Source organism: Plecotus auritus (genome assembly GCF_963455305.1).
Source record: "Plecotus auritus genome assembly, chromosome: 7".
Classification (NCBI taxonomy): Eukaryota; Metazoa; Chordata; class Mammalia; order Chiroptera; family Vespertilionidae; genus Plecotus; species Plecotus auritus.
The window spans coordinates 20,964,213-20,975,094 of NC_137774.1; the positions used below are offsets into that span (position 1 = coordinate 20,964,213).

A 10,882-nucleotide genomic window follows, 5' to 3' on the forward strand; every position below is an offset into this window, starting at 1 on the left:
GCACAGGGCAATGCCCAACCAACTGAGCCACATGGGTCAGGGTGACAAAAAATTTATTTAAGAAGCTACTAACCAAAGTATGAGACGAATATCTAGGTCACCATCCTATCCTATATAATAAAACCCTAATATGCAAATTGACTGAACAGCGGAACGACTGGCTGCTATGCCGAGCACTGACCACCAGGGGGCAGACGCTAGGCGCAAGAGCTGCCCCCGGGTGGTCAGTGTGCTCCCACAGCTGGAGCGCCACTCATCCAGAAGCCAGGCTCACAGCTGGCAAGCACAACGGCGGTGGAGGGAGCCTCTCCCGCCTCCACGGCAGCACTAAGGATAGGCGAGCCAAGAGGTAAGGAGCAAGCAGGAGGGTGGTTAGGAGCGAGGGGTCCCAGATTGCAAGAGGGACATGCGACTGCCAATCAGGCCTAAACTGGCAGTCGGACACCCCCAGAGGAGTCCCAGATTGCGAGAGGGCGCAGGCCAGGCTGAGTGACGTCCCCCTACCCCACACAAATTTCGTGCATCGGGCCTCTAGTGAGAAAAAGATTTATTGAAAAGCACATAAAGAAATGTACCATATGAAGCCAAGGATCAAAAATTCACAAGTCCCAAGCCCAAGTAATGCAATAATTTTGGAATGGTGAAGCTTTTAAATAACGTATCATAAATATATTTTACATATTGTAGTAAAACCATCCTACAAGAGCAGAGAGGTGAAATAGCAGGTACATAGGTCACACAGAAAGCCATAACATTGTTTAACTTAACACCTGCCCATTAATGGGGGCTTGATTTTATTTTATACTCCCAGAACAGAAATAAAGAGTGAACAGGAAGGAAAAATAGAAGAGAGAAATCAGCCTGGGGATGCAAACAGGAGGAATCTGCTGAACGGCAGATTTGGAGAACTGACAGACTTAGCAGAGACAGATTTTTCAAAACTCTACCATATAACTATCCAAAAAGTCCAGTGTAATGAAGCTATGCCTCTACCTTTTAATTAACAGTTTTCTTCTGAGTGACTGAGGAGTTTTGAAAAAATATGGCACAGAATATACATCTGGTTAGTACCCTTGCAATAAGACCATGAGAAACCTCTCCCATATCGTAGGGTTAAGAGACCAGCATACACTCGCATACAGAATACGTTCAAATACACTGCTGAATGGCTGGAATGACTGGTAGGATTTAAAAGTTCATTGGACCCTGAGCCAAATCTTCTCCTCTACAATATAACAGTATGGTCCATCAAAATTGCCCTTAACTGGCTTTTGAATGTGTTTAAATTAGACTATGCACAGTGTTCATTATCATCATTTTACTCACCTTACTAACACCTACTCCAGTAAACCTGGCCTCTAATAATTCCTGCCGTCGTGGGTCCAGGCTATGCAATTCTTCCATCATTTCTACTGAAAAAGAAAAAAGTAGGTTGTGAGACCATAAAGGCTAAAACATGAGGAGCCAATTTAGTTCACTGAATGGTCACACACAGATAAACCTCAAGTAAATATATCATATGTTATAAGTTACAATGTGCTGTATCAAATAGTAACACAGAGTTATAATGTGGCTCAGCAAATCTCTTCTGAGGGCCACTTTTTCTCTTATTCTGATTTTATTTAACAGCAAATAACCCTCAAACCTTCATAAAATCTCTGTAAAAGTTAAGCTAGGACTACCTCGCAAAAAAACACACAAAAAACCCTTTTTTCAACCTCTGAATTTAGCTAAGTATTTTCGAATATTGCTTTCCGAAACACAGAAGAACTAGTTCTTAAACTAAAAATATGAATCATTAATAATTTCATAATAATATAGCATGAATCAGAAGCTACAAATAAATTCAAATAACGCTATTATACAGCTCCTTTCTCTGAAGAGCTCACAGTAGCTCATAAAAAAAGGAACTATTTTAAAATTAATAGAGAACCCATGGTAAAACCATCAACCTGCATTCACTGAGGAAATTAGTATAGCTCCATAACCATCCCTTTTCAAATCTTTTTCTGACCACTCCCTGGAGCAGTAGGTTTCTCTAGACATCTGCTTTTAGCACTCCTTCCAAGCAGGGAGGGGCAGGAGGACACCATTTTTAAACTCCTTCCATGACCAATTAACGCACAGGCTACTTTCATCAAATATGTCCATCCTTTGCAAGAGGGCAATTCTTGCAGAACCCAATGGAAACCTCTCTGGAAAAGGAGCATAAACTATTACATAGAACCCCTTTGAACATATTATTAAATAGTTATTGGAACGACTGTCATGATTTAAAAGTTCACTGAAAACATGAATTAAACATTCTCTCCTGCAATCTAGCAACTCCACAATCTCCAGTAACCCTCCAAGTCCTCCAGTTTCATTTCCCTTCCTGGACTGAGAGCCTGAGGCCAAGGGGAATGAGGGGGTGACACATTATAAAGTTTCACCCACATATACATACAAGTGCAGGTCACCGAGGGAATAGGAAATTCTCGGAGGGGCAGAAAGGCATCTTTTAAACAGGAAAAGAACGTAAGAACACGAAGAGAGTTTCCCCTAAGTGGCCTTCCTCGCGTGTCGCCCTGCCCTAATCGAGGCCGGAATGGCAGAGGTTGCAGCCTCCGTCAAACCACGGGGTCTCTCACAACATTTCCTAAACCTCCATTCCCAGGCCTGGCCAGGAAAATGACACCTCAGCAGTTATTCCATTTAATGTCAACTCATGTGAAGGAAATATCCACTCTGTCTCATTCCAGCGGGGCCTTGGACTGGGATCCTCCCTGTAGCTCAGAGCCGGGAAGCAGGACTGATGGGGCCTGGTCCCGGCGCCCCTCGCCTCCAGCCGGCTCCAAACTTTCCCCAACTCCAGGCCCACCTGTCACGGAGGGAGGGCGGGCCAGCTCTCGGGGGCGCCCGGGAGGCTGCCGGGGCCTCCAGCTGCCGGGGCGCCCCCCTCTGCCTGCCGGCCGCCGGACCCACCGCCAGGCCAGGGCCGCCTGGGCCTCCCCCATCTTCCGCCCGGCCCCTCGGCGACCCGCAGCCCTCGGGGAGCCCCTCCCGCTTCAACGCCGAGGAGCTGGGGCCCGGCACCGGCCCCTGGGTGGGCCCGTGCCGCAGCCTCTTCAGCCGAGGGGGTTCCCCGGACGGTTAGTGCCCCAGGCCCGGCGCCCTGCCCTGCCTGGGGCTCAGCCTCTCACCTGCCGCCGACGCCGCCGCTCCACGCTCCTCCAGGGAGGGGCCCCGACCCGACCCGGCTGCAGATCGCTCTGCTCTCCCCCTGGGCAGGCCCGGGGCGGAGCCGGGGCCTCTCCTGAGCGCCGCAACCCCCGCCCGGGCAGCCGCCGCCGGCGCCGGGCTCCACGAGAGGGCGGGCGGGGGAGGGGGGCCGCGGAGGCCGCAGATCCCCGGGCTCGCGTACAGAGCCAGGCGCCCGACGCGGGCCCGGGCCCGGGCGACAGCGGGGGTTGCGGGACCGGCCTCCCGGCGCCGGACAAAGGCCAAGGAAGGCGCAGGAGGGCCCAGGCCGGGCCGGGAGGTGGGGACCCGCTCGGCTGGGGGCCACTCGGGTGCGGCGCGGAGGGCGGGGGGGTGTCGGAACCGCTGGTACCCAGGACCCGCCTCCGGCCCCTTAATCCGGATCGGTTCGGTCCGGATTAGTAGTGATCGGTGTAAACACACTAGTGAAACCGCGTGTTTCCTCGCGAGATTTGCACGGCGGGGAAGCGGGGGGGGGGTCCTGGGGGGGTGGGTAAGGGGAAGAGCCGACAGTGGGGGAGGAGACGAGGAAGGTGCGGGGCGGAGGGGTCCCCGTGCCCCGGCGCCCCGCCTCCTCCAATCAGCGGCCAGGCTGGCGGGCAGGGGTTAACCAGGGGACCCCGCGCGGGCTGAGAAGGCCGCCGCCTCACCAGGCGGCTGAGGGCGGGCTGCGACACGAGGGGCGGTCGGGCCGCGGCCAGAGTCCCGGACCTCGGCTCCCTTAGTATAACCGGCCCCGCCCCAGCCCGGGCCAAGGCGGTAGGGCTAGAGCTCTGGACCACGGATTGGCGCTAGAGGGGCCGGCACTTCCCGGATCCGCCTCGCCGAACCCGCACCCACCTAATCCCAGGTCTCCACGAGTTTGGATGAGAAGTGGTGTGGCTCTGCCCAGGATGGATTTTAGAGGAAGAAAGCCGGTGGACCCCGCCCGAACTTCTCCGGAGATGCCCAGTTAGTGAGTTCGCTGTGCCCACCCGTGTTCGCTGGCTCCCACTCCCCACCACTCTCCAAAGAGATCGTCCAGGTCCAGAAATTCATTTGCCGTCCTGGAACGTGGACAGCACTTTCCCTCCACATACCTGGTTGGCAGGGTGCCTCCAGGGGCTAAAGATGCCCTGGAATCGAGGCTGAGCCCCCACCCACACCAGGATGTTGTCCTCCAGAGGGGAGGGGGCAATGCCCCAAAGAGACACTCACCAGGCACCCATGGGGAGGTTCCATTTCAACTTCTGATTGAAAACACGGCCCTCCTGGATACTTAGGAGGGTCTGAGGGTAAGTGCTAGGATGGAAAAAAACAGGCCTGCCCTTCACAGAATGTCTGCTGAGGAATGAGAAATATGAAAGGGTGAGCTCTCGTGCACAATAGACCCTGCAGCAAGGAGGGCTCCTGTGCAGGAAAAGGCCCCCACTCTGATTACCCAGCACCAAAGAAATAAAGCATATTGTCCACCAATTCCTATGAGCCAGGACACTGACTTCAATACAAACACACAACTTTGGTTTTCCTCTGATGCTTCCTTAATCAGATATCTGGAGATGACTTAAGGACTACAAGCGAATCACAAGACGTTAGACATTGAACAACAGTCTTGAACTTTCCCAGAGGGTAGGCAAATACTTCAAGTGGAGTTTCTGCCATTTTTTCTTCCTGTTACTTTGTAATTCTCCCATATTTTAACAGAACACTGACCTGCTGAAAGGGCAAAGGATGACAGTTTCCTTTCTGTGGTGCAACCTTCCAAGCCCTTGGGCAAATTCAAGCACTGTGGAAAAACTCCATTAAACCAAGTCACCTTGTTCCAGATCCAAGCCAGGTTGGGAACTGCACAAGTATATTTCCAAAGATAAGTGTTTGATGGGGATGGAGAGAGAAAGTTGGGGACAAAGGATAGGTAAAAAGGGCAAAATGAAGGACTACCAAGAAAACAGGAGAACCAAGAAGCTGATAATGGACATATGACTTGCCTTCCACTCCACAAAAGAAAAGTAAATGAGCCAACCTTTTTCATTATAGTGAGTGATCAAGAAAGCTAAGTCTACCCTGGCCAGTTTGGTTCAGTAGATAGAGCATTGGCCTGTGGACTAAAGGGTCCCGGGTTCAGTTCCGGTCAAGTGCATGTAACTAGGTTGCATCCATCCCTGTGCTGTTCTGGGTGGGTGCAGGAGGCAAGCAATAGGGGTGTGTGTGTGTGTGTGTGTGTGTGTGTGTGTGTGTGTCTTTCCCCCTCCCTTCCACTCTCTCTAAAATCAATGGAAAAATATCCTCGGGTGAGGATTAATAAAAAAGAAAAGAAAGTTAAGTCCTTAAAATGACACTGGAATGTCTTAAATGAGGAGAGAAAAATTCAAGGGAAGAGCACAGTCAGCTGAGTTTCAACCCAGTTCTTCCACAGGCAAGCTGTATGGGCCTGTGATCTAACTTTTAAAGTTTTGCCAACCTCACCTGTAAAGGAGGGGTTTAGACTAGAGGATTTCCAAAGGCTGTTCCAAGTCTGAAAGGCTATTATTCCATTTTTTTTAAATATTTAAAGTAATCATTGAAACAAAGGGAAAGATAAGATTTTTAGTTTATCTTTTCCTGGTGCATTTTTCTCTGCATGTTAAAGAAGTTAACACTGTCATAGGCCTATTCACAGCCCCACTCTAAATTTAACACTCATCCCAATAGGAATTAGTGTAGGAATTTAATGAATTTGCTTACCACAAAGATTGGTGCTTCTATTTATAGGCACCATGTAAATGAAAGTGTCAAATATCAACAGTAAGGAAAAAAACAGATCATAGGGTTCACCCTTTCCCAGAGAAAGATGGATAATTTCAAAATAAAACCTGTTGTCAAATGGTTCCTCTTACAATGTGATTTAACCTTGGGTTCATGAACCAATTTGTTTAAAGTGTGTTTACTCACATGGCAACTTCAAGGACTCAACTTGTCATGAACTGGCAAATGGTGACATGCCACATGCAAAGGCCCAGTCCTCATCAACTGCAGAAGGCACAAACCTGGATTCAATTAGATGTGCACACTGGTTATCCAGTCTTCTTTGCCTTTAGGGGTGTACATGACAAGTCCTCTAGATTCATGTTCAAATTCCCAGAGAGAACCATGGAGCTGGTAGACATGCCTCAGACTAGTTAAGGTGATCCCCAAGGTGTGCTCTGCAGGCCTTGACAGGTTAATATGCTTTCAAGGGAGTAGATATTATACTGGTCCTTGGGAAACTCTGGGTTAAAATTAAGTGGAATTCTTTAAGTACTAGTTAGAGCCTAAAATGTATAATGTGCATATGGCAATCTCCAGAAGGGGGACTGGGGTATTGAATGTTTTCCTGCTTGATTTTGGAACCACCACCTTAGTTCTTGGTTGGTTGGTTGGATGTCTCAGGTACTATGGGAGTTATTTTAAGGAAGACATTGGGGGAAACTTGAGTAGTTTAACTCCCTTTTGCTCATCCACATACACCACACTAATGATTGTCCAGTATATTCTTGAATGTTTCATTAATATACACCATCTTCAACGAAAAGATCCTGGCATTTGATACTGAGCAAATTGACAGTGCTCAGAAATCATTTTGTTTTTTTTAAGAGGAAGGAAGTGAGAGAGAGAGATGGAAACATCAATGATGAGAGAGAATCACTGATTGGCTGCCTCCTGCACACCCCCTACTAGGGATGGAGCCCGCACCCAGGCATGTGCCCTGACCAGGAATCAACCATGACTTCCTGGTTCAGAGGTCAACACTCAACCACTGAGCTACACCAGCCGGGCAGTGCTCAAAAATCTTAACTCTTTTTCTTTTTTCTAAAAAAATATTTTTATTGATTTCAGAGAGGGAGAGAGAGAGAAATATCCATGATGAGAGAAAAATCAGTAATCGGCTGCCTCCTGCACCCCCCACACTGGGGACTGAGCCTGAAACCTGGGCATGTGCCCTGACTGGGAATTGAACCAGGACCCTTCAGTCCGCAGGCCAATGCTCTATCCATAGAGCCAAACCAGCTATGGCTTAACTCCTTTTCTAAAGGAGCCTGCAGGGTGGTGGAGTTAAGAGGATAAACTTCCCAGTCAAGGTCCTTGGTTGCTTTTGTTTTGTTTTTTTAATCCTCACCCAAGGATATTTTTCCACTGATTTTTAGAGAGAGTGGAGAAGAGAGAGAGAAAGACAAAGAGAAACATCGATGTGAGAGCAACACATCGGTTGGTTGCCTCCTGCACGAGCCCAGACCAGGGGCTGGGTCAGGGAGGAGCCTGCAACTGAGGTACGTGGCCTTGACTGGAATCCAAAATGGGACCCTCCTTGCCGAAACCGGTTTGGCTCAGTGAATAGAGCGTCAGCCTGCGGACTGAAGGGTCCCGGGTTCGATTCCGGTCAAGGGCATGTACCTTGGTTGCGGGCACATCCCCAGTGGGGGGTGTGCAGGAGGCAGCTGATCGATGTTTCTCTCTCATCGATGTTTCTAGCTCTCTATCCCTCTCCCTTCCTCTCTGTAAAAAATCAATAAAATGTATTTAAAAACAAACAAACAAACAAACAAACATAAAAAAACAAAATGGGACCCTCCAGTCTGCAGATCGATGCTCTATCCACTGAGCCAAAATGGCTAGGGCAAGGTCCTTGGTTTTAATCTTGACCCTGCCTCTCACCAACTGTGTAGCCTTAAGCAAGATATTTAACTTCTCCAAGCCTCAGTTTCTTTATCCATAAAATGGTGTTAAAACCTTACAGGACTGTGGAGGATTAAATGAGATAATATATTATCTTGACAGAGTAATTCCTGAATAAATGGTCCCCAAACTTCACACTTCTGCCAAGGATTTATATATTTGTCATTAGACTGATTTACAGAGTTTAACTCCAGAAACCAGGCTGCCAACGTCTTAATGTCTTTCAGTGGTACTGTTTTCTTCGGAACAGAGAAAGGACTTGATGACTCTCTAATGAAGACATTTGTTGGGGGGAGTAGAGAAAAACTTAAAATTTGCCTGACCTGTTCTTCCTGGACCCTGAGAATGGAGGGTTTCTAGTGTTATGAAGAAAAAGGAAGTTAGCCTGGGGCAGGGGGTGGGGCGTGCTAGAAGGGGTCAATGGGGGGAAAAGGGGGACATGTAATACTACATGTAATACTTTCAACAATAAAGATTTAATTTAAAAAATAAATAAAAGGACCTTCAAACTTTAAAAAGAAAAGAAAAAGGAATTCGGCAAAGGCAATATTTCCATTATAATTTCTGGGCAGAAAAGTATAGAACGTTAGCATATTTGTGATCAGAAAGAACTAAGTTCCAGTCTTGTCTCTTCACCCCTCAGGTTCCTCATCTGAAAACTGTGGCCTGCATACATAATTCCATGAGTGGCTTTAGTTAAAATAGAAATAATGATGGGCCCAGACCAGTTTGGCTCAGTGGATAGAGTGTCAGCCTGCGGACTCAAGGGTCCCAGGTTCAAATCCAGTCAAGGGCATGTACCTTGGTTGCAGGCACATCCCCAGTGGGGGGTGTGCAGGAGGCAGCTGATTGGTGTTTCTCTCTCATCGATGTTTCTGGCTCTCTCTCCCTCTCCCTTCCTCTCTGTAAAAAAAAAAAAAAAAAAAAAAAAAATCAATAAAATATATTTTTTAAAAAAAGAAATAATGATGGGAAACGCCTTATAACCTGACATTTGTAGGCATTTAGTCAATGATATTTCTACTCTCCTCCCATTCCTAACAAAATGGAAAAGTGTCTGTTTGTCATGAAAGTACACTACAGATTTTAAAAATTCGGATCTAAGCCTCTGTTTTTCATATCCTCCTACTGCCCAACTTGCTTCAGAAACCCTTCTTGAGCAAGTCTCCTTGATACAGTTTGCTTTATTTATCAAGTCATGCATTCTTCTGCATAGCCCACTGATACTGGAACAATCTTCTTTGTTCTCCTGAAGAGCATCTCCCTTCTCTAATTTTCTGTTCCAACTCCTTCCCCAAATGTCACTTTAAAAAAATTTTTATTTGAGAGAGAGAGAGAGAGAGAGAGAGAGAGAGAGAGAGAGAGATCAACTTGTTGTTCCACTTATCCATGCAATTGTTGGTTAATTTTTGTATGTGCCCTGATCAGGGATTTAACTTGAAACCCTGGAGCACTGGGACAATGCTCCAGCCAACTGAGCTAACTGTCTTTCCCCAGCATTGTGTGCTCCTTCTTTCCAGCAGCTAAAGTGTAAAGTAGACAAATAGAGGGGCAAAAGAGAATAAAAGCCACTGAAATGTAACACAAGCCCCCTCCCCTTAACTATTGAATCCTACATATCGGTCTTTCTGAGAAAGAAAACTTTAAGATAGGAAACAACAGCAAATATACTCTTTTGGGGATACTGATAGAGAATATTATTAAAATCTCAGTCCTTTCATTGACTTTTCATATTCAGTAATCAACCTTCAGACAAAATGACCCAGGTCATGAGGTAAAGGGGGCCCAAGCCTTGTGCCGACAGAGAAAAAAGAAGGGGATCACTGGTTGGGGGCAGGAGCTTGGGGATGGTCAGCCCAGAAAGGCAAGTCAGAATATTGGTGTGTTTTTGTATAGCCTCTGAGCTAAGAATGAGTTTTACATTTTTAAATGCTTGAAAGACAAGCAAAAATTATATAAAATTTTAATGTTGGTGCCCATAAATAAAGTTTCATTAGGACACAACCTCACTAATCCTTTACATATTGTCTGTGGCTGCTTTTGCACTCCAGTGGCAGAACTGAGTAGTTTTGACAGGCCGGCAAAGCCTAAAATATTTACTATCTGGCTCTTTACAGAAAAAGTTTGTTGACCTCCGCTCTAGACCAGGGCTTCTCAAATTGTATGGAGCATATGTATCCCTTGGGCATCTTGCCAAAATGCAGGTTCTGGCTCAGTAAGTTGAGTGGGGCTTGAGATTCTGCATTTCCAAAATCTCCCAGGTACTGCTGCTGCTGCTTTGCAGACCATACTGGGTAACAAGGCTCTGAAAGGCTTGTCTGCTACATCAGGGTATTTTTGTGAATGATTTCTAAGTAAACAAATCTTGGAAAATATGAACAGTTGGAGTGTAACCCATGATAATAACCTCAAAAGGATTTTCCATGTTGTTTGGGCATCCTGTGACAGCCTGAATGGTCGTGGAAATGGATTTGCAGGCAATCCCCCTGAGCCTAAAGGGGTTGCAGCCCCACAGCACTCCTGTGATGTGGTGCTTCCTGTTATTTGCCCTAAACTTATCTGTCCAACTACAGAAGGGCCTTCTTTGTCCCAGTATTCCAGGATTTGGGAAAGAAGACTGAGTTCACCTTGTCCAAATTATTCTTGATTTTTTTCAACTTCAGGTAAGTCCCCTTTCAGCTTTTCCTTCAGTGACCAGTGCTTCTCAGGGTGACAAACCCTTGGAGAGGCAGCCTGGGTTCAAATCCCAGCCCTGGAGGTACATGATGTAAGACCTAGAGATGCATAACTTCTAGTGCCTCAGTTTCCTTATCTGTGCAGTGGAGGTAATGTATATAAAGCACTTGGCATACTGCCGGATTCTTGGCAGGTGCCTCCAACCTGAAAGCATCTCAAAACTTAACACATCCTAAACCTGCTCCCTTCCCAAAGCTGACACATTTTAGCAAATGTCAATTCCATTCTTTTATTG

At 47.1% G+C, this 10,882-nt stretch overlaps 1 protein-coding gene across 4 annotated transcripts in view; it reads right to left on the minus strand.

Annotated features, from left to right (window-relative positions):
- TLK2 (tousled like kinase 2) overlaps nt 1-3,630 on the minus strand; it is a 95,329-nt gene extending 91,699 nt beyond the window's left edge. The window contains exons 1-2 of one of the 4 annotated variants that reach the window (XM_080681897.1): nt 3,183-3,630; nt 1,327-1,412 (exon numbers count right to left, since the gene is read on the minus strand). In XM_080681897.1, the coding sequence (XP_080538023.1) occupies nt 1,327-1,407 (81 nt within the window). In that variant the 5' untranslated portion in view covers nt 1,408-1,412; nt 3,183-3,630. The remainder of the gene's footprint in view (nt 1-1,326; nt 1,413-3,182) is intronic. The other 3 variants (XM_080681894.1, XM_080681896.1, XM_080681895.1) reach the window with 3 other exon arrangements.
- Between the last annotated feature and the right edge of the window lie 7,252 nt (nt 3,631-10,882).